General features: G+C 54.2%; 1 protein-coding gene across 2 annotated transcripts in view; it reads right to left on the bottom strand.

Moving 5' to 3' along the window:
- ACSS1 (acyl-CoA synthetase short chain family member 1) overlaps positions 1-23,397 on the bottom strand; it is a 41,662-nt gene that overhangs the window by 6,020 nt on the left and 12,245 nt on the right. For both annotated transcript variants that reach the window (XM_060120491.1, XM_060120492.1), the window contains exons 3-7: positions 13,567-13,766; positions 6,581-6,756; positions 6,052-6,204; positions 2,911-3,058; positions 1,712-1,849 (exon numbers count right to left, since the gene is read on the bottom strand). In XM_060120491.1, coding sequence (XP_059976474.1) covers positions 1,712-1,849; positions 2,911-3,058; positions 6,052-6,204; positions 6,581-6,756; positions 13,567-13,766 — 815 coding nt within the window. The remainder of the gene's footprint in view (positions 1-1,711; positions 1,850-2,910; positions 3,059-6,051; positions 6,205-6,580; positions 6,757-13,566; positions 13,767-23,397) is intronic.

Below are 23,397 nucleotides of genomic sequence, written 5' to 3'. Positions count from 1 at the left end.
TGAGATATTTTCACCATTAGAGGGTCAAAAACCAAGAAGTTGGTAAGAGTGTGGAGGAAACAACCCCACGCACACTGCAGGAGCGCAGTTTGGAGAGTGCTTCGAGTGCTTCTCTTCCCGTTTAGAAGTGCACACACCCGTGGCAACTGCTTTGGATGCCTGCTGGTGACGGAACCCACTAAAGCCAGACACACTCGTCCTGTGACTGGAGGAGGTCGCTCCAGGCACCCACCCCCAGAAGCAGACACGGACGAGGATGTTCCCATGGCCAAGAGCTAAAAACTGTCCGTGGAGAGGAGAACGGCGAAATGAATCGTGCCACGTTCGTGAGGGACCACCACCGGCCAAGGCAGGAATTGGCCCAGGTGCAGGAGCCGCCGTGCTATTCACCCACCTGCCAGCACAGCTCACTGGTCCTGATGGAAGAAACACGTCCACATGTCGAGGTGCGGGGAAGTCATTCTGGCTCACACACCATTTAACTCAGACCTTATGCTAACTGGAACAGCCTGTCTGTGGCCTGTCAAACATACACTGCACATCTGCGTTAATCATTAAAGAAAAGGGCAGGCTGTCCAGAAGTAAAGAATGTCTGAAAATAGAGATAAATGCCTCCCTGGGACGCCAGTGCTGGGACTCCTTTGATGATAAGACTCCCTTCCCAGAGTCAAGGCTATACTGACTCTCTGTGTACGTGCTGATCTGCTTTTTTGAAACCCTGAAGGAATGTATCCCTGACTTGTTTGATGTTCTTTGTCCTGATAAGACATAAAACTGCTGAAAACCATGCTTCTCTGGAGCAGTTCCCTTAGAGCTTATAGTCCTCAGCTTGGTTTGAATAAAATTCTCTTCTATTCTTATTATAGATTGGTTGCTGATTATTTTCCTCGACAATACCCTGGTCTCAGGAAACCCCCGCAGGGCTCTGCTGTTGGAGCTGGTAATGCAACAGGGGTGCCCCCAAGCTACACAGCGCCCAGCCAGCTGGTGAGGACTCCCTGGGGGGAGTAGGGGGTCCCTGCACGCTCGCTGCTGCCTGGTCCGACCAGAGAGTGGCTCTGGTCACAGCCCTTATGGAGTGAGGCCCATAGGAGCCCGCCCCTGGCCTGGGGGACGCGCAGCAGAACACTCTGAGCATCTGCCTCGTCACCTGCGTCCTGCTTCCTTAGTGACCGAATCCCCTGCAGGAGAACAGGCCTGGCGCCTTCCACCTCCCAGGACCACCTCAACGCAGGGTAACCCAGGTCACCTTTCCAAAGCGCTCTCACATGACCTGGCGACATCTATCCTGATGACGAGTGGAGACAACCTTTGATCTCACAACTCCCTCCCCGCCTGGAAACACGCACCCAAGGGCAGACTGGTGCTGATGGCAGAGCTGGGAGCAGCAGGGGGTGAGATCCTGGGCAGCCACTAGGGAAAGGGCTCGGGCCTGACCTTCCAGCCGTGGTGAGTTTTCATAATGAAGACGGAGCACAGACAACATCACAGTGCTGAGCCCCAGACCCTTAACGGCTGTGGGCTCCCAGAAGGGGCTTCCACGTGGGACATCTGCTTTCTACTGGCTGCAGCCGCATCATGTGAACTCAGCGCAGACACAGCCTTTGTGCTGAAGCCATCCAGAGACCTGCGCTGGCTCTGGCACACACATGCCGCCTGCAGCCGCTCACCTGAGCCCAGGGCCCGCAGGGAGGATCCTGCAGCCGCTCACCTGAGCCCAGGGTCCGCAGGGAGGAGCGGTCATACTTCTTCACCCAGGAATCCTCGAATTTCAGCAGCAGCCGGAAGGCCGTCGGGGCGCCATAGAACTGATTGATCTTCAACCTCTGCACCATCTCCCAGTACCGACCTACGAGAGGCCCCGGGTCACGTCACCTCCATGAGCCTCACTTGGAGGCGGCCCACGTTACCGGGCGCCAGACGTGTGCAGACACCCACGGTGTCCACGAAACGCACTCTGCATCCACCTCCGGGACGGGAGGGGCTCCCCATGGGGCCACCTCCCGGGCTCCCCGCGTCGGAGGCTGGAGCCTCCGCCTGGCCCTGGGTGCCGACCCACATGCTGACAGCCCATGTCCTGACCCACGGGACACAGCGAGGAATCGGGTCAAAGGGATATTACCGTGAAGTAGCACCAATGCAGAACCCGCATTCAGGCACATTTAAATGGTCTCTAGTGGCGACCCGTGCTTCCCCCGGAGCAGCAGCGGCGCCCAGGACGCACGCGCCCCATCAACCCCCCAACTCACCGCCACCACTCTGCACACAAGAGGTTGAGGCCACCTGAGACTCGGCTCTCATTCCTAGCCGGGCCCCCTGCACATCTTTCAGGGGCACATCTGGCCCCTGCGGGAGGCTGGAGAGGACCTGGGGGCAGGGGACCAAAGTTCCAGGCACCAAATCGTCAACGCTGTGGACCGCCTGGGCAAGAGCCTGGGCAAGAGCCTCGGCAGAGCCGCCAACCTTCGGTCACGTTTGAACAAATACTTGAAGGCGCTGTGCCGCAAGGGAGGAAGATGCCAGGGGAGCAAGATGTGGGTCCTCAAAGGGATCCCTCTCCATGGTGGCGGCTCCAGGCCACACACCACGAGCTCGGCCCGAGTGGCCTGAAGGCACAGGCAGCAGGGCACCCGGGGAGGCTGGCCACTGGCCTCGGCTTCGAGGAAGGGCAGGATCCGGTCAGGTGGCCGCAGAGGTTAGGGGGACACTAGGGTGGGTGGTCTCTCGAAGGCTCCAGCGACTGGACCCCCTCCCATTGCGCGTGTGATCCCACTGCAGACCTGGCCCGGCCCCTGCCGCCCGGCAGCTTTGTCACAAGAACCCACAAGCCCGACCCGAGCAAAGCCTCCACCCTGCAGCCCGCAGCCCCCAACCTCTCCTCCTTCCTCCTGCCCCTGCTGCAGTCCGCACCAGCGTCGGGGTAAACCGGGGTGCTCTCAAAAAGGACGCTGGTCGCTCCATTGCAGAGAGGCCCGTACACCACATAGCTGTGTCCCGTAATCCAGCCGATGTCAGCCACGCAGCCAAAGACGTCGCCTGGCCGGTAGTCAAACACAAACTGCAGAAACAGGAGGAGGGGCTGTCAGGAGCCTGTCACCCGTTCCCACACGTCACAGGGCGTGTTCTGTCACCGAGGCACAGCTGCTCCTATGGCCCCCGAGGGCAGGAGTGAGGGCGGAGCAGCCACAGCAGTGATGAGAGGGGACGCTGGTGATAGTAGCTCCAGGCCCGCAGATGACAGCAAAAGAAGCCGGACTTCAGAGGGGACACTCTTTGAGCCCCAGCACAAAGCCCACCCATACGCTGGAGGTCGCCTAGTACTAGTCCTGAGGCAGACGGGGATGGGGGTTTTGGGGGAGCAGGCGGATGTCAGGGCCTGAAGGAGCTGGAGACGCCCATGTCCTGATACAGGTGCTGGCCACACGTGTACCCACAGGTAAAACTCCATCCAGTCCTATGTCTAAAATAAGGGCACCTTTCTGCCTTAAGTTACACCATAGCTTTTTTGGTTTTTTACACCATAGTTTTTTAAATCCTTTTAAAACTGCAAAAAAACAAAAGCCAAAAAGGCGAAGAAACGCACCAAGCATCATCAGCTTCTAAGAGTCTGAGAGAAACGGGCATCTCCTTATTCTTGCCAAAAAGTCAAACCTGAACCTGACCCTGTCTGCGGGTCCACTTGCCCTTTGGCAGGAGACGCTGAGGACAGAGAGACACACAGCCAGGCGCTACGACCGACAACGTTCAAGGAAATGAAGGGATGGAGGAAAACCCATTGGCTAAACTTGGCTTAAAAGGCTTACCCAGAACAGTCAGTGGGCAAGAGTAAGCTACAGTACCTAGGGATGCACATTTGGGTGACAAAACTAGAAAGGGCAGGGACACTATAGGCCATGAAGGGGCTTCTGTGTGAGGCTGCCGATGTCCCAGTTTTTGACTGACGTGAGTTTGTCCAACAATAATTCATTAAGCCACACATTTGATTTCGGTGGTTTTCTATATCTGTGTTCTGTTTTGCAATAAAGATGTTTTTTAACCTTTGGGCGAGTGGCCCAGTCTCTTGCTGCCACAGACACACATTGAGGTCCCCCAGGAGTTTCCAGACAGCACAGTGGTCTCGAGTCTGCCAGGGTCCTGTGGAGCCATGACCCAAGGCAGAGGGGTGTTTCAAGGAAACGGCACTCCCACTGCACCGGTGAAGCAGGACGTCCACACCCCAAGGCCCATAGCATCCCGGAACTGAGGGGATTTTTAATACGAGGACTCACAGTGCCACATCTTTCAAGGGGCTGGCGACCTCTCTACCTGCTGTTCTTGGAAGGAGAACAGGTGCCCAGGACCGGCCACGCTCCAAAGGGCACCCTGACCCCACTGCTCACCCTGAAACCTGCCCATGTCCCCACCGTCCCTGCAGAGTCAACTGTCCTTTTCCCTGAAGAAACCAACAGTCCTAATACCTTCAGCAGGTGCACGGACGGACACACACACACACAGACGTACACACTCATAGACATACGCTTATGTACAGAAGACTGGAAGTTTCTATTCCTAATGCTTTAAAATACCCTCACTGTATTGAAGAGAAATTCAAAAGATGGTCCCGTCCTTACATCCCCACTTCTTTTGCTCATGTAGACAGTGTCCTGGTAATGCTTGAAAACAAAAAATGAAGACTCTTTCACCACGTTTACAGCTCCCCTCATGCTAATTTTGTTATAAATTGATGGAAACACGTTGACCCATTCTGTGACTTTCTTGGTGTTCGGTCTCGGTAGCTACATTTTCCAAAGTGTTCTGACTTACACAACGTGTCAGTCTTTGCAACATGCCCATCCAGAGCTGAGCAAGGGGCTTTCAGACGAGAACAGCTCTGTGATGCTCACGGTCACCCAGCGGCCAGAAGACAGCGGCTTTAACATGGACTGTGTCAAGCATAATACCTCATCTTCCCAGCCTGGTTCTGTGCCACATCTATCTTTCTGCCTCACTTCCGCATCTTCAGTGCTGCCTGCAAGTGGCTGCCACTCTCAGGCCTCATCTTTGCCCTCCCAGGACCCGCTCGTCGTCTGTGCTCATCCGTGAGGTCCACCTCCAGATGACCAGGCCTGGCCAATCAGCATATCCCACTCCCGCCCCCACCATAGTGACTGAGTGGGCGGGGTCCTGGTCCCCAGCCAGACTGTAGGTGCTCTCAGCATCCAAGCCCTGCCTGGATGCGCCTGGGCTTCCCGGTCACATGGCCAGTCAGCTCCCCTGTTCCTGCATTGCCTGGGGCTGAGTTCTGCCTTTGGCCAGAGAGAGAGTCTGGTCCACAGACAATATCCTGAGACCCCAGCCCACCTGGGAAGCGTCAGCTATTCCCCAAGGCAACCAGGGATGCATGTTAACCAAAATCCCCCCACCCACCCATGTTTAAATGAGTGCTGATTTTTAAATGCATTTACTATAATAAAACTGTGCCAGATCATTTGCTTTAGAATCCTTAAAGGATGGTCCCCTGTAATACAATTTCCATACACTAAATTTAAGCCTCCTCATACAATCAAGTCTTTTTTAAAATTTTCCTATTAAAATGTGGCCCCAGTAAGCAGAGCCTAGAGGCCACAGCACTTTTAGGGGCCCATAAAAATGTTTTACTTTCTTTTAAAATCAGATAAAAAAGATCTCTTAAGTCGAAGAATGCGTCTTAACAAATAACAATAATGTACTCATATTTACACCAACCTTGTTGTATAGGACAAGGGTCCAGGAAGGCCAGAGCACCTGGACTCCCAGCACCTGAAAGCAGCCGTGCCAGCCAGCACGTCAGGCCTAGGGAGGGCTTGGCACACGTGTGATGGACTAAAGGCCAGCAGAAGACACAGGTCCAGGACCCAGGCCCTTCCGACAAGGACACAAGCTCAGCTCCCCAAGCCCACCCCTCCACCACGCTGATGCCAGGACTCCCAGCCCTGCTCGTGAACACATGAGGAGAAGACGTTAGCAGGAGCTCTGGCCCCAATCCAGCCTCTCCTGGCCCCCCGCCCAGAGCCCCCCGGGGCAGCGCCCTACCCGGTGCGTCAGAGCGGCGTACAGCAGGTAGCCCGCCTGGGTGTGGACGAGCCCCTTGGGCGTCCCAGTGCTCCCCGAGGTGTACAGCAGGAAGAGCGTGTCCTCGCTGCCCATGCTCTCTGGGGCGCACACTGGCTCCTCCTTGGCCATTTCCTGTGAGGGAGAAGACCAGACAGCCCGTTAAGGGCAGTGACCTCGCCCCTGCACCCGGCGTCCCCGAGAACACCTCTCCCCCTCGGCCTCAGGACTCGGCAGACAGTGTTCAGAGTTCACCTTCTCTAGCCTGCCCTAGTTTAATTCCAAATAAAAGGATGGATCCAGTCATTTCTGTTACGTTAAATGTTTCCCTCTGTTTGTGGGATTTGAGTTCCATCTTCCCTACCAGGATGGAAGCCCATCAAATAGCAAAGGGGAACCCTGGGCACCTCTGGGGGACCCAGATTGAGAACCACAATCTGACAAGACTCAGGCTCAGTTAATCCAATGACAACCTCTTCTCCTCAAACTATACAAAAGGAGATAAACCCACCTGCTCAAGGGGGATGTCCAGATCCCCCATGTGGACCTTGTTGTCTGTCCTGTGAGCCACGAGGACATGCTGGACGGTTGGGCAGAGCTTTATGGCTTCGTCCACAATCTTCTTCAGCTCCACCACGCGCCCTCCCCGGAGTCCTTGGTTGAAGGTGATAACCACCTTGCACTTGGCTATCGGAGTCAAAGGCAGGTATTTCTGGTCAGTTTCCTCCCCACTCCGACCTTCACAGCCCAGACAGCCACACACCCCAGGCCTAAGGGTGTAATGAAGAAAGTCCATCCTTGAGCAAGAGAGTCAACACAAAAAAGTGAAGTTCCACCTGCTTTGGGATCTTTGTGCTCAGAGCAGAAGCGCCAGCCTTTTCCCGGCTCTGGGAGGAGCAGGTGTAACTGGAGATAAGTCACCGGAAGCTCAACTCTGCCAGACTCCCGCTCCCTCCCACCTGCCCCGGGGCCTTTCCAGGCTACCCTCCACCCACCACGCCCCAACCCCCCGGATGCCCCCGGAGGGATCACGGCTGAGGTGGGCTATTGTACAACTGGCTCCTGAGCAAGAGCCTGGAACAACCATCCAGCTGCCATGCTGATGGCCAAGCACAGCCCTCAGACCTATGACGTGGGCACCGAGGCCTGATTTGGAGCCACAGGCAGAAGTGTTGAGGAATCACCCCACCCAGGAGTCCTCAACCAGCCCCCCGAGGTTCATGCTGACGCCCGCGGCCCCATCGCCTTCCAGGGTTTCCCTGCCATCTGAGCCCTGGGCACCCACAGTGGGAGCTCCCCGGCCTCACTCCCTGCAGCCCGCAGCACCTCCCAGGACCACCTTCCCAGTGAACTGCCTGCACTTGAACTCTCGCCACGGGGCGGCTCCTGGGGGCCCTACCTGAGGCGCCAGTCTCCCTCAGCTTTCCAGTCTGAAACGTGCTTTCTAGAGACATGCTCACAGCCTCTCTTCCTCCCAAGGGCCCTAGAGGCGGCACAGCCCCATGGGCCACCTGAGACCCCGCCAGCACACGCCTCTGCCTGGGTCAGAGAGATCCTCTGGACTGCCGCGGGCGCCTAGGGCAGTGCCATCACCTCTGCACCCCAGGCCCGGCCACACACACTGTTTGCTCCTCGAGCCTTGGCAATCGGTCACCTTGGGGAGACAAAGTCAGGTGGACAGAGCCCACCTGAGAAGCTCCAGGCCTACATCCCTGAGCTGGGACTGTCCAGGGAAGCTCCCCGTGGGGCAGGAAGGGAGATGGCCCAGCAGGTAGAAAGGGACCCTGCTCAAGGGGATGAGAGACAAAGAAAGCTCAGGACCCTCTGGAGAAAACAGTGGCCCCTGCCCAACCTGGGTGCTGGAATCTCGGCCTCCGAGACACAGGCCCCACTCCCGGTGCCCATCTGTGCGAGGCCTCCCTGCCCGAGTGGTTCTCCAGGGCGGGAAACTCCGGGCCCGACACGCCCAGTCTCCAGGAGGTGCTTGAGGAGCACCCTCTCTCTGCGGTCCCCGAGGGCGGGCAGCGATGGGCACCAGCACAGGCAGGATCAGCAGACGCTTTGGTCTGGGGGGGATTCACTTTCACCCCGGCTTTTGATCAGGTCTCAGCTTCTGTCTTTGTTTTTAATTGTTCCCATAGCCAATTACCACAAATTTAGTGGCTCAGAACCCCCATTTTTTTTTAGCTCACGGTTCTATAGTCTGGGTGACCTCGGCCGTGAGACTCTAAGCTGGGTTCTCTGCTTAGAGTCTCATGGCCAAAATCAAGGTGCCGGTGGGGGTGGGGGCAGATCTCACTTGGAGGCTCTGGGGAGAATCTGCTTTCAGGTTGCTCAGGGTGTTGGCAGAAGTCAGGTCCGTGTGGCTGTAGGACTGAGGTCCCCATTTCCTTGCTGTCAGTCAGGGGTCGTCCTCAGCTTTTAGAGCCACCTACACACCCTGCACACAACCTCCTTCATCCTCAAAGCCAGCAAAGGCAGGTCAAGTCCTTGTCACTTTGAATCTCTCTCACCTCCCCCTCTGCCACATGTTTTCTGCTTCAGCCAGAGAAAGTTCTCTGCTTTTAAGGATCGGTAGTTACACCAGGCCGACCAGCATCGTCCCCCCATTTTAGGGTCCCATCACATCTGCAGAGGCCTTCTGCCAGGTAAGGTACCTATTCACAGGTACTGGGGAATTCGGGCGTGGACAGCGGCTCGGGCCACTACTCTGCCCCCACGGCATCTCGCAGAGCCATTCTCCGCCCTCCCCACGCCTCCCTCTCTCCACTCCTCACACAGCCTAGACCAGGAGGGAAGATACAGGAAGAGGAGTGGCCAGAGCCTAGAGGCCAGGCCAGGGGACCGGGGCCGTAGAATAGGACATACTACCCGGAGTGGCTGCCTCCTCACGGTGAGACCTGGTCGCCACACTGACACTCTCCTTCCCAGTGGTGGACAAAAGACAGCTGTGAATTCTCTGACCTGGTCTCACGCCACTTCTCATGGACAAGTAGGGTCTAGGCCCCCTCCCCTTAAATTTGGGATGGCTACAGACTGTTTTGACCAATGGAGTATAGCCAAAAAGATGCTATGCATATTCCAGGGTCAGCCTTTAGGACAAGTGGCAGTTTCCTTGCTTCCTCTTGGAGCCATAAGCCACCATGTAACAAGTCTGACTGCCTGAGGCTGCCTTGCTATGGGGAGGCCCAAGTTAGTCATGTGAAGAGGCTACATGAACAGAAAGAGACCCCTGTCCACCCCCAAACATTCAAACCAATCCAGCCAATATCCCAGATATCACAAAGCAGAGGGAAGCCATTCCCACTATGCCCACCTGACTCCTGCCCCACAGAATCATGAAACATAATAAGAAAATATACTGTTCTAAGTACTTACTTTTGGAGTAGCTTGTAACACAGCAATAAATAACCAAAAATACCACCCTCACTGAGCCAAGAGAACACAGACACTTGTCCCAACAGGGTCTTGCCCCCAGGAAACTGACACCTGAATAGCTGGACATGGAGGCTGTAGGGTGCTGGGGAAGAGCTGCTTAATGGCAAAGCTCTAGAGAAAAGTTATAGGACTTTCCCCTACTGAGTCCCTCAGAGCTGACCGGGCCCCTGCCTTCCCATGGCCTGGCTGTTTAGGATTCCTGAGTTCTGGGAGTTGCCTGGCATCCAGCTACTAATTCTCCAGAGTCAATTGCTTTTGCTTGTTTCAAAGAATCTTAATAGAAACACTTGGTAACTGTGGCCACATCAGCAAGAGAGGAAAGGAGCAGCCTAATGTAATGTTAAAAGCATTGGTAGAATGCCTGGGTTCAAATCCTGGGTCTGTCACTAAGTAGCAGTGTGACCTTAGGCAAGTCACTTAACCTTTCTGTGCCTTAGTTTCCAAGACCAGATGGCTTCACTGGTGAATTCTACCAAACAGATAAAGACAAATTAACATCAATCTTTCTCAAATTCTTCCTAAAAATTGCAGAGGAGGAAGCACTTTCTTACTCATTCTATGTGGCCAGCTTTACCCTGATACCAAAACCAGACAAACAGATCACAAGAAAAGAAAACTAGGGACCAATATCCCTTATAAACACTGATGCAAAAATCCTCAAACAAATGCTAACAAACTGTATCCAGCAGCATATTAACAAGATTATACATCATGACCAAGTGGGATTTATTCCTGGAATGCATGGATGGTTCAGCATACAAAAATCAAGGATAGGGCCTCCCTGGTGGCGCAGTGGTTAAGAGTCCGCCTGCCGATGCAGGGGATACGGGTTCGTTCCCCGGTCTGGGAGGATCCCATATGCCGCGGGGCGGCTGGGCCCGTGAGCCATGGCCGCTGGGCATGCGCGTCCGGAGCCTGTGCTCCGCAACGGGAGAGGCCGCAACAGTGAGAGGCCCACATACCGCAAAAAAAAAAAAAAAAAAAAAAATCAAGGATAGGTATATAGATCAGTGTAATAGAATAGGGAACTCAGAAATAAGCACTCACATATACAGTCAAGTTATTTTTGACAAGAGTTCCAAGACCATTCAACAAAGGAAACAATAGTCTCTTCAATAAATGGTATTGGGCCTCCCTGGTGGCGCAAGTGGTTGAGAGTCCGCCTGCCGATGCAGGGGATACGGGTTCGTGCCCCGGTCTGGGAGGATCCCATATGCCGCGGAGCGGCTGGGCCCGTGAGCCATGGCCGCTGAGCCTGCGCGTCCGGAGCCTGTGCTCCGCAACGGGGGAGGCCACAACAGTGAGAGGCCCGCATACCGCAAAAAAAAAAATAAATAAAAAAAAAAATAAAAATAAATGGTATCATTGGATATGCACAGGCCAAACAAAATGAAGCTGGGCCCTTACCTCACACCATATGCAAAAATTAACTCAAAATGGATCAAAGACCTGGGACTTCCCTGGTGGCGCAGTGCATAAGACTCTGCACTCCCAATGCAGGGGGCCCGGGTTTGATCCCTGGTCAGGGAACTAGATCCCATATGCATGCTGCGACTGAGAGTTCACATGCCACAACTAAGAAACCCGCGTGCCGCAACTAAGGAGCCCTGGAGCTGCAACTACTAAGGAGCCCTAGACTTTGCATGCCACAACTAAGGAACCTGCCTGCTGCAACTGAGGAGCCCACATCCCACAACTAAGGCGCCGGCGAGCCCTGGAACTGCAACTAAGGAGCCCGCCTGCCACTAATAAGACATGGCACAACCAAAATACATAAATTTTTTTAAAAAAATGGATCAAAGGGCTTCCCTGGTGGCACAGTGGTTGAGAGTCCACCTGCTGATGCAGGGGACACGGGTTCGTGCCCTGGTCCAGGAAGGTCCCACATGCCGCGGAGCGGCTGGGCCTGTGAGCCATGGCTGCTGAGCCTGCGTGCCCGGAGCCTGTGCTCCGCAACGGGAGAGGCCACAACAGTGAGAGGCCCGCGTACCACAAAAAAAATAAAAATTAAAAAAAATTAAAAATGGATCAAAGACCTAAATGAAAAAGCTAAAACTATAAAAAACTCTTAGAAGAAAACACAGAGGCAAATCTTTGTAATGTTGTACTGGCAATGGAGTCTTAAATAATACACCAGAAACACAAACAGCAAAAAGAAACAGATGAACTGGACTTTATCACAATTAAAAATTTTTGTGCTTCAAAGGACAATACTGAGAAAGCAAAAAGACAACCCACAGAATGGGATAAAATAATTGCAAATCATATATCTGATAAAGGTACAGTATCCAGAATATCTAGAGAACTCACAACTCAACGACAAAAAAAAGACAAACGACCAATTTAAAAAATGGGCAAAGGACTTAAGTAGATGTTTCTCCAAAGAAGACACAAATGGACAAGCACATAAAAAGATATTTAATGATATTAGTCATTAGAAAAATGCAAATCAAAACTACAATGAAATACCACTTCATACCCATTGGGATGGTTATAATTTTTTTTTAAAGGAAAATAACAAGTGTTGATGAGGATTGGGAGAAATTGGAACCCTCATACATTGCTAGTAGAAATGTAAAACAGAATAACTCCTTTGGGAAAGTTTTGCAGTTTGTCAGTAAGTTAAACATAGATTTACCATATGTGCCAGCAATTCCATTCCTAGGTATATATCCAAATAATTGAACGCAGGTATTCTTGTACATAAACGTTCATAGCAGTTCTATTCACAATAGCCAAAAAGTAGAAACAAATAAAAATACCCACAAACAGATAAATGGATAAACAAAATGTGGTTTATCCATACAGTGAAATATTATTCATCTACAAAAAGAAATGAAATACTGATACACACTACAACATAGATGCACCTTGAAAACATGATGCTTAGTGAAAGAAGGAGAACACAGAATGCCACCTACTGTAGGAGTTCACTTTTACAAAACCTCCAGAACAAGCAAATCATAGAGAGAGAAAGCAGATTAGTGGTTGTCAGAGGCTGGATGGAGAGGAAATGAGGAATGCCTGCTTAATGGGTATGAGATGTCCATTTGGGATGATGGGGAAGTTCTGGAATAGTGATGACGGTTGCACAACATTGTGAATGTGCTTAATGTCTCTGAACTGTACACTTTAAAATGATTCCATGGTAATAGAAAAAGGGAGCAGGTAGAAATAGTAGGAGTATTATCTCATATAATATTTATGAAGACTAAGTTAAAATGAAGAGAGATGGCCTTCACAAACTGCTTAGAACAAAACCTGGCACACAGTAGGTGCTACAAAGTTGAGAGAGAGAGAGAAAGGAGTAGCAGCACCAACGCTTGAAATTAGAGGGGAAATGTTGAAAGGGAGCAGAAAGGCTCCCCAGTCTTTCCTAAAGAGAGTGGTCAACAGAGGTCTGAGAACTATGCCCTCCAACTCTGTCCATTACCCAAAGGCAAGTCTTCTGTGAGACACAAAGAATTCCCAACAGCCCCCAGGGGAGCCAGCTCAAGGAACCCTCTAGGATCTCAAGGGAGCAGGGGTCAGGCTGCACAGACATGAGGCCACCATTCAGACACTCAGCCCTCCGACACCAGAAAAAGGAAGGAGACGATATGCTCTGCACACCTGCCTGGGAGGCTCTGACCTACCTGCAGACAGAAGGCCTTAAAGACACACCACAAGGCCCACGCCTGACTCCAAGCCTCAGGAGATGGCCCACCCCGTCATTCCTCACCACAGAAGGCTTCCAGCTGTTGACCTGTGGAATCTTCCCCATATCTCCCCAGCCTCACCTCACCCTACGTTTCTTCCCTCCTCCACTGAAGCCACACAGCCTCCTCCAGCCGGTACCTATGCCATTCCCTCCATCTGGAATCTTCCCTTCCTTCATCTGGTTAAATCCAACGCACTCAGATCTCAGCTGAGAGAGCAAATGTTCACTCAGCCATGCGCTGTCCCTGGTAGTGTCCATCATCTGTATGTGTGACTTTCAGTGATGTCTGTCACCACGCTAAGTCCCTGAAGGCCAGGGGACCCAGGTTCCTCCCTCCCTCCCACTGCCCACGTGCTCACCATCATTGATCCTCCCAGCCAAGGACCCCGCACTGAAGCCAGCAAAGACAACAGTGTGGATGGCTCCAATCCTGGCACAAGCCAGCATTGCGGCCACAGCCAGCGGGGAGACAGGCATGTAGATGGCTACCCGGTCCCCTCGGTGGACTCCATGCCTCTTGAGCGTGTTGGCCAGGCGGCACGTGGTCTCCAGGAGTTCCCTGCGGCACGAGGAAGGGAGGGCTGTCAGAGAAGGGGGAGGGCCAGAACGCATAGTCATTTGGCTGGAATAATTCTGCAAACTGCAGGCACTGGAGCCCCGGCCAGCCAGGGGGAGGGCAGCCACTCCAACACTTGATGCATGGAAGGCTCTTTTCAGAAAACACTGTAACTTTGTAGGCTTGTCCTGACACGGATTCACGGCCACACTGCTGAGAAAAATCGCCTGTGCCTGCATCCACTGAAAGCAGGGCTTCTCAGAGACCTGGGTCATCCAGTCCCGGAGCCTTCTGACACGTCCTCCCCGAGAGGCCCCTGTTCTCGGGGTCAGCACAGGCCTTGCTGGGCAGGGGACCCCGGGAAGGGGACCCCAACTCTGTGAAGCCTCAGTGATTTGGGAAGGAAAGCGGCCCGCAGCCCGGGGCAGGGCTGGGTGTTGAGGGACCAGGATGCTGTGCCCCACCTCGTGTGCCCACATGGCCCCTGCCTCCACTCCGGGGGCTTAGGCTCGGCCAGCCAGTCAGAGAGCAGCATCCCGCTGAACAAGCTGATTGGCCTGGGGTTGGCACGTGACCCAACACGACCCCGAGAGGATGACAGTCTACGAGAAACCAGAGCAGGAAACGGAGGAAAGTGCCGGAGGGCAGAAGCAGGTGGACGCTGGGTTCAGCACTGCTTCCCACGTGGTGCCACTGAACCCCACTTCCCACGGGAAGGGACATTTCCCGTTTTCACTGCTCTTGTTTTATTGTGTTTGTTATTTAACAGAAAGCTGGCATGGAAGGGCAGGGTAAGTCCGCCCCACCCACGTGGCTCCACCCTCCTGGCCAAGACCCAGGAGGGTTTCTGGTTGCCCTGTGCCCAGAGGCCCAGAAAGGGGCAGCCCAGCAAGGGCCAGCAGGACATGAAGGCTGGGCAGTGACAGGCCTTGGGGGAGACCAGACGAGAGCTCCCTAGTGTAACCAAGCAGGACCTTATGGGGCCTTCCCGGGACAGGCCCCTGCCCCATGCCCTCTGCTTTAGCTCCTCTCTAAAGTAACTAGATAATAGTATCTGATGCACATTCCTGAGCTGTTTTACAGATGCTAAAACCCCCCGCCAGACGGAAGAAATTAACTACTTGTAGCCTCTGGACCTACTGGAGCCTGAGGATAGATAATGTTAACAGCCCTGTTACGTCACCATCCACCAGAGAACTGTGGTGAGCTGACTCCGCTCCCTCACCTTGCCTTTAAAAAGGCTTTCCGGAAACCCATTGGGGAGTCGGGTGTTCTGAGCACCAGCGGCCCTGGACTCCTTGCTTGGTGCCTGCAATAAACGCTGCACTTTCCTTCACTCCAACCCGGTGTCGGTAGATTGGCTTTACTGTGCACGGGCGAGCGGACGGACCCAAGTTTGGTTCGGGTAACACGAGTGCAGCCTGCGCTCCCCCTCGACTCCTGCCCAGGCTGGCACAGCGCCCCTCTGGTAGGACCCTCTCCTTTCTCCTTAAGACTTTAGGAGGACAAAAGCGCCATTCACTGACCCCATCCGCCCCGCACCTGAGCTTGTGATGAAAGAAAGAGCACCCCGACAGCCCCCAACAGCAAACTCCCCGGAGCCAGGGCCCAGAAACACGCCTCCTGCGTGCGGGGAGGAGGCTAGGATAGTCTGTGACAGCACTCAAGAGGCAGTCACACAGACGGAGAACGTTGGCCCAGCGCAGGTGCCGTTTTCAGCAGCGCTAAGGACTTAAGGAGTCGGTGCTGGGGAGATGGAGGCTCAAGTGCGTCAGAGATCAGTGGTGATGAAATCCAGTCCTTTTTCTGCAGACGGAAGGCAGCATGTTGAAGTCGAGGAAGGCACAGAGCCGTCCAGACAGAGAGGCCTGGGTTACTTTCTATAGGAGCTGCACGGGCAAGGGAGCTCACGTTTCTCAGCTGCCACAAGGTCACCTGAGAAACAGCAGGCCCCTTCCACCTTGTTTAACTGTCGCGAGTGTTAGTGAAAAGCTTCACCCACTCAGGACCCTGCCAAACATTCAGTAGAGATTATCTTTACCATCAGACGTCTTTGTTTGAAATTACTTTCTAGAAGTACTAAAATCAACTAATTCATTTTGATGAATTTGTAAGATGTTGAAAATTCCATTCTAGGCACCGTGGGGGTGAGGAGGGCACCAGACAAAAGAAATGGGAGGGAAAGGGTCCTCCTGCAGCCCAGCTCCCACTGGGGAAATGAAGGCACGTGAAAGTGTGATGGGCGTTTATCACCTCAGCTTCTGGTACAATTACCGTGGCAGCAGGGAGAGCCTTCTGGAAAGGTTGGCCGTGGGGAGGAGGAGCAAGGCAGCAAAGGGGAAAGGACTCCCTTCAGGGGCAGAAGTTGCCTGGCGGTCAGAGCTGGGCAGCTGACCTATAGCCCTGGGCAGGTCTGGAGACCAAGCTGAAGTAGCCCAGGTGTTCCCTGGAGGATTGAGGGGCCTTCTCATGGGCCCTGGAACTGAGTCTGCTGGGTCCCACACTCTTGCTGCTGCATCCAGAGAAGTCTCTCATAAAGAATCTGATCCGGGTAGATCTCTTGAGTTCACTCCCCTTCCCATCCTCTCTGCCAAGGCCATAAAACTCAAGGTCGAAGAGATCCTTGAAGCCTCCCTGGGGTTCCTGGCCACAGCAGTCCAGCCTCTGCTTAACATCACGTTGCTGGGAATCACCCCGCACAGCACTAAACAGTCTTCTTAGAATGAGGCCAAGACTTGTAGCTGTTCCACTTCCACCCCTTGGTCCCAGCTCAGCCCTTTAAAGATGTCCAGGGAAAATCTGTCATTCAGTGATAGCCCTTCAGATTCCTGAATACCCCCCACCACTACCTCGCAAAGCCTTTTCTCTCCCGGGTTCTCTCGCCCAGCCCTCCATGACGCCACTCCCATTCTCTAGAAACCCCCAGGTTACCAAACGGACCCCGGCATTCTCATGGTATCTGCCCGGGTCAGAATATGGAATGCAGACCCTTGACCCCAACTCTATATTTAACCATGTAAATGAAGAATACATTTATTTTCTAATGCCTGACAAAGGTGGCCCAAATTCAACATGAGGTCACTAACCCACTGACCATCGCCACACACAGAACAGGACTCTGAACCGGGGTCCTCCATTTAACGGTCAGCAAATTAATTTTTAAAATTGGACTTTCCAGACTATCCATTTGTCCCTATTTAATTCCATCTCCATTTCTCCTCATCTTTCCAGTTCATCCATTATTTTTTTAAACTTGGATTTTTCATTTTAAGCTTTTGCTTTTCATTAGCAATCTCCTCCAGATTTAGACCACTGGAATATATGGTCAGCAAACCTAGGTCTTCAAGTCACAAAAAAGTAAGTGTTATTCAAGCGATCCTGTTACCCGAGGTACTCAAAAATCATTCAAAAGCAGTTCTTGGATACTCATAACTTCTCAGACTTTCACAAACCGAAATGCTGTTTCTGTATCAAAAAGATAATGCAGCCACTCAGTGATGGGTGCTCTGGGCTGCGGCTGCAGGATGCACTGGCTTCCTCCTTGCCTGCGGGATCTTTCCAAGGGACAGTAACGTGCAGCTTTCTGAGAAATGATCTCAACAAAATGAGTTAGAGTTCTATTTTCAAGTGCCAGGATAAATATAGCATTCGTCATGCAGGTTCTGAATAAGATATCTACGTTTGTCTGTGAGTAGACTCCTCAGGGCCATGCCTTCCATGTGGACGCTTGCAAATGACAGGCACAAGTGCACAGACTGGCCTCATATTCAGGGTGCTGAGCACCAGCAAGTTGCTGCCTGGCCTTGGGGGAAGGAAGGAGACCTTCTACAGCCAACTCTAAGCTTCAAGTGGGAGGAGCATTCATCCAATGCTAATCCGTAACCAACACGACATCTGCCCAAACACAGACAGAAGAAAGCCACCTCTGGCCCAGATCAATCCAAAACAGGACACAGCTGGACAGCCCCAGGGGAAGTAAGATAAGCCGTGTGTGTTTGTGTGCGTGCGTGTGTGTGTGTGTGTGTGTGTGTGTGTGTGTGTGTGTGTGTGTGTGTGTGTGTGGTGCTGTTGTATTTAAGAAACTCATCCGGAATGCATGCCTTGCTTACTTGCTACCATTACTCTGGCTCTTGTGCTCATTAACTAAACACTGGCTAAGAGGCTACCTCCTTCTTTGTCCACCTGCCCCACTGAGTATGAGCTTTACTTGGGCAGGGATTGTTCTTTGCCTGCCTCCCAGCGTCCGGAGCCGGGCCTAGCTCAGAGAAGGTATGCGACAGATACCTGTGGACTGGAAAGGAAGAGCAGGTAAGCAAGAAAGGACGAGAGCCCTGGCGGGCGCAGGGCAACTGGAGCCCGAGCTCTAACCATGAGCGCCGGTCCACCCCGCAAATGCCTCCCAGCCTCCTGTACCTCCTGTACCCTGGCAGGAGACATCCTGCCCCTCAGAGAGAGCGATGGGCAGGACCGCCCCACTGATAGGCCAGCGCACAGCTACTGTCCTCTGCATTTCCTTCTGCCGATAAGGGAAGGAACCCAGGGAACTGGGTCGATGTGTGCGTGGAAGACCTGTGACAGTCACTTCTTTCCTCCAAGCCTGGTGCTGAGGGGAGGGGTCAACCCCATGGTCCAGATGCAGGACTGGACAGGACACATCTTTCTTCGGTACACTGCTCTAGACTTTGATATTCTCTTCAGCAAGCCATTTCTGGAAGATGGAGGTGGTGAGAGAAGCAAAGGCTGGCTTTCGGAAAGCGGAGCACGGCAAGAGGGTCCCCTTCTCACAGGGAGAAGCTCACCAGGCCTCGGGACCAACTCCTTCCCTCTGGCAGACTCCTCTGGCCCAGACGTTACTGTAGCCACTAAATCTAATCTAACGTAATGACGTGCTTGCTCTGCTACTTACTGCCACCGAGAGAACAGAAGCCCAGGAAATTCAGCTGAGCGGGCTCATACCCCAAGTATGGAATTCCTCTCACGTCATGATTTGATCACGTGACCATGACCTTGAGCCAAGGTAAGCTGCAGTGAACTATGAAGCAGCTGCCACATGTCGACACAAAAACGCCCAAGCTGCCATTGCCAAGGAAGGCCCCGGACACACTCAGCGTTCACAGGAAACGAGAGCTGAACGGCCACAGCTGACACCAGGCCAGCCAGTGAACCTGCAATCACTAAGGCTGCATGTTTTCTAAATTTCTTACAAAAAATAAATGTATTCTCCTTGAGGCTTTGCTACGCTCTGCAGAAGGTTCTGGACTCAGAGAATTTCCCTCTCAGGAGAGTGCCTCAGTGAACGACATCTGATCAGAGATGGGGCTCCCATCCAGCTCCCCATACACCCAGGGTCTAGACTGTCCCAACCATAGAAAGGCCTAATAATAGGATCACTACTAAGGTGGTCTCGAGGACTCCTGTGGTCTGAATGTCTGCAGAATCCTAACCCCCAAAGATGATAAGATGATAGTATTAGCAGATGGGGCCTTGGGGGGGATAATTAGGGCACGAGGGTGGAGCCCCATGATGGGATTAGTGCCCTGATAAGTGAGACCCCCACAGAGCTCCCTTTTTCCTTCCACCATGTGAGGACACAAAAGGAAGGCTCTGGCTGTGACCCAGGAGGAGGGCCCTACCAGCAGGTGACCGTGCTGGCACCTTGATCTTGGATTTCCAGCCTCCACAACTGTGAGAATTAAGTCTCTGTTATTTATAAGCACCCCCCACTCCCCCCGGTCAGTGGTGTTTTGTCATAGCAGCCCAAACGAACAGACTTAAGACAAGACCAAATGTGAAGTCCCAGGCACATATAAAGGCATCCTATAAGCAGTAGCTATAATTATTGCAGAATGGCAGAAAAATAAAATGGGTGAAAATCAGTAGTTCCCTGACAGCAGGAAGGAGAGCGACAACGCCAGTTTGCTTTTGTGTAAATCTTAGGTAGTCGTGTCACTGGCTCGGGGTGAATGAGTCACCAGTGTATTTGAATGTGGTTCCAGAATCCCTCCCCTGAAGGGCCACCTGCTCCACGAGCCCTGCCGTGGTTGTTGATGGGAAGCCCCCGTTTGGGGTGGGAGGTGGGTCTGAGGATGCATCATCCACCGTCAGGGCTGCTGCCAGCTACAGATTCCAGGCCATGGCCTGGGGTTCCGGGAGCCTGGAGGGGAGGTAGGCCCACCGCCACGCCTGTGCACCCTGCCGATCCGCCACCTGCTGTATCACCTCACCGCCTCCACCAGCTGCCCCGTCTTCTCCAGCCACGCTTGCCACCCCCTGTAAGCATAAGGAGCCTCCTCTCCAGGCCAGCCTCGGCCACCTGCAGGCCCACAGGCTCCTGCCTCCTCAGCCTTCCCCAACTCGCTCGTGTTACTGCCCAGAGAAGCCTCCTCCTGCCCGCCCACTGCCACCACATGCACAGTTCCTTCAGTGACAGCAGGATCGGCACTGCTCTGAACCCTAGGCACATCCGTGGAGCACTCACAACAGCCCGTGGGCCGGGAGCTACCATCACGACCCCATTTTCCAGATGAGGAAACTGAGGCACAGGGGAGTTAAGTGACTTCTCAAGGCTATTCAGCTGAAAGGGTCAAGGATCAGGTCAGGATTCAAACCCAAGCCTGGCTCCAAGGGCAGCTCTCAAAACCCACAGCTTCAGAACAACTCACACCCTATTTCAAAGGTTCCCAGACCTGAGGATTTTTTGCCATCTGCCAACTCCATCGTTATTTATGTAACATCTTTCCTTGGATTGGTTTAAATGAGCAAGAGAAGTGTTCAAAGCCGCTCACTGTGGTCGAATCGAGCCTTCGTCTCATCAGGACGGAGGAGAACTGGGGCGGGGTGGGCGTGCTTTTCTTCACGCTTCAGTGTTTGGCTCCACGTTCAGAACCACCTGCCCCAGGGTCCAGCTCCCTCTCATCCTAAGTCTTTCTCTCCCACTCTTGATGCAGCCCTGGTGGAACAGAAGTGACGGGTCAGACTTGAGAAAAGGTCTGCCCTCTTCCCTGATTCACGCCTGATTTCCCTTGGACCTTGGCACTGGCCTTCAGCCCGAGTCTTGTCTCCAGAAAAGAAGTTCTTTCCTTTCCAGACTCAGAGCCCCGCTCACATCGAGGCAGCCAGTGCCAACACACGAAGAACCCCAGAGGCTCCCGCGAGCCGGTAGCCCTGGGCAAGAGCAGTCTGAGGCCCCAGTCCAAGGACAACCAGCAGGGAGAATGGGGCTGTTGGCCCAGATGGAGCAAAAGAATCCACCCTCCCAGTGGCCCAGAAACCTCGCTCCAGCTTCCCAGAGGAAGTTTAACTGGATCTGTTGATGGGAAATTGCCAGGCCTCTACCCCATCCGGACTCCCACTGTTCCCAGGTTCAGATGAGGTCCAAGACAGACGCAGGGGGTCAGGAGACAGAATGAAGGGCCAGGCAGGCCCCCCAACCTGGCCCATTGCCCCTCCTCTTGTACCCACAGTGACCCCTCCTGCCTCCAGGGCCCCGAGGTCCCCAGAGCCCCTCCAGCACATGCACTTTCTGCTCCTCAGGGCCCCGCAGTCACACCAGGACTCCACCGTCCTTAGGCCCACCTTGTTCCGCAGCCATCCCTTGTCCCTCCTAGAGGCCACCTGGAGCCCTCAGGCACTGACCTCTCCTCCCCAGCTGGAATCGCGGTTAACATGCGTCTGCTTGTCTTGGAGGTCCTGGAACACATGGCCCTGGTCAGTGGAGGGGTGCGATGTCTGCACACGGACCTACAGGCCTGTCACCAAGTTAGCGCCACAGGGCAGCCCGCCATTTACACCTTCACCGCCTCCAAGATTCCACTGCACATCTCGCAGATCAGACACTGCTGGGTCCAAACCCTGTTTCTGGCAGTTCCAGCTGGGTGAGCCTGAGAGCCCCCTAAGCTCGCTGGCATCAGGTCCCTCACTTTACAACCCAGGGTGACCGGGAATCCAAACTAAGATCGTAAGTGCCAGTGGCCCACACAGCGGGGGCTGCCCCAGCCTTAGGGTCAGGGTCAGGGCCAGGGTTAGGGTCTGGGGACCTGGAGGACAGCCAGCCCGTGGCTGGTTACAGGGAACCCTCCTGCGAGCGGGTCTTGGGCAGCAGACGGAAGGGTCCAGCACGGTGGGCACGGGGGGCTACATGTCAGCCGAGCATCAGGGCGGCCCTGCAGGGTCTCAGGGCTGCCTGCCGGGCTGCTCCTTCCAGGGGCCTTGATTTTCTACCTCAGCCGGAAGAGGAAGTGGCCAAGGAGGGAGCAGGGAGGGCGGAGGAGGGGCCTGGGGTGACAAGCACCCGAGCAGGCCTCCGTGCTGCCCCGGAGGGGACCCAGCGCAGCCACAGCAAGGCTGTCGGCCCCCCTCCCACCACCAGGTCTGCAGCTGCCAGAAGCCGAACCACACAGCTGGAACAGAAGCACCTCCTTAAAGACGGGTCCCCCAGGGGCCAGCGCCCTTTCCCTCCGCAGGCCGCTGCCCCTCCACCTCCCACAGTGCAGCCCCTCCAGCATCCCCTGCACAGCAGAAGGGAGTTCACAAAACGCAGGCATCCAGCTCCAAGGGAGGCATCTGTTATGTGTGGTCCTCCAGCTAAACGTCCGCCAGAGGGTTCCCAGAAACGGCCCCGTCAAGGAGGTTCGACTCTCTGTGGAGGTCATTCCTCCTGCAGTCCCAAGACAGGGCCATTGTAAAATGTGAAATTCCAAGAGCCTCAGCTTGCCCCAAAGAATGAGAAAGAAAAATAAGTGTCACGTATAGAAAGATTCAAAGCACTTGCCAGCTTCAAAATCTGGAGCCACGTCTTAAAGGAAAGTTAAATGCTGGTTTAAAACCAGCTCCATCCAAGTAACCCAGAGCTCCTACCGGATTCTGGGAGTCAGCACGGGGATTCCTGACCAAGTTTTGCGATCGGAGTTACTCAGAAGTCAGCAGGGGACACTGCACACAAGCCTGGCAGCCACTAGCTTCTGGTGCCTCCACCGAGGAGAGCCCACCAACAAACCCACTTACCCTGCCTGCCAGGGGCCCCTGTCCTGGAGCCTCATGGTCACCGGCCCTGGTTCACCCCAAAGCACCCCACCCTCAGCCTCACTATGTCCGTTAATGATCCTCCCCCTCAGTTGCCCTAATATTTTAATAAAGGAGTTTGCTCACTGCAAACTGTAGTTAATCTGGGGGTGAGAAGCACCAGGTGCAAGGGTCGGGGGGCTGCCTTTTAGCGGGCTCCGAACTGTTCTCCTGAGGTGAGGACCTCTCCCTGAAAACCCCACCGGGCCCTCCCGGCCGCAGCAGCCGCAGGGCCACCTGCGCCCCTCCCCTCGTCAGACCTGAAATCCACTACTGACCTCCCCTCACCTGCCCCGACCTACAGCCAAATCAGACCCGCATCCTCCCAGACCCAGGTCTGGGCTTTCACTCTCCTGTGCTGCTCAACACCCAGCACCCAGTGGAGGAGAAAACAGAGTCAGAGAGCTGGAGATTTGCTCCAGGTCACACACAGCTGGGGACAAAGCGGGCGGGAACACAGGCCTCCGCCCACCCCGCCGCCTCACCCCACAGTGCACTGGCTGGCCCTGCCCTCGGCCTCCATCCTCAGGCCTCCCCTCCTCGGCCTCCGGAAACCCAACCCACCAACGGCGTC

The sequence above is a fragment of the Mesoplodon densirostris genome, chromosome 16 (assembly GCF_025265405.1).
Source record: "Mesoplodon densirostris isolate mMesDen1 chromosome 16, mMesDen1 primary haplotype, whole genome shotgun sequence".
NCBI lineage: Eukaryota > Metazoa > Chordata > Mammalia > Artiodactyla > Ziphiidae > Mesoplodon > Mesoplodon densirostris.
Note: the sequence above shows the minus strand (reverse complement) of the source record. Positions and strands in the feature narration are given on the sequence as shown.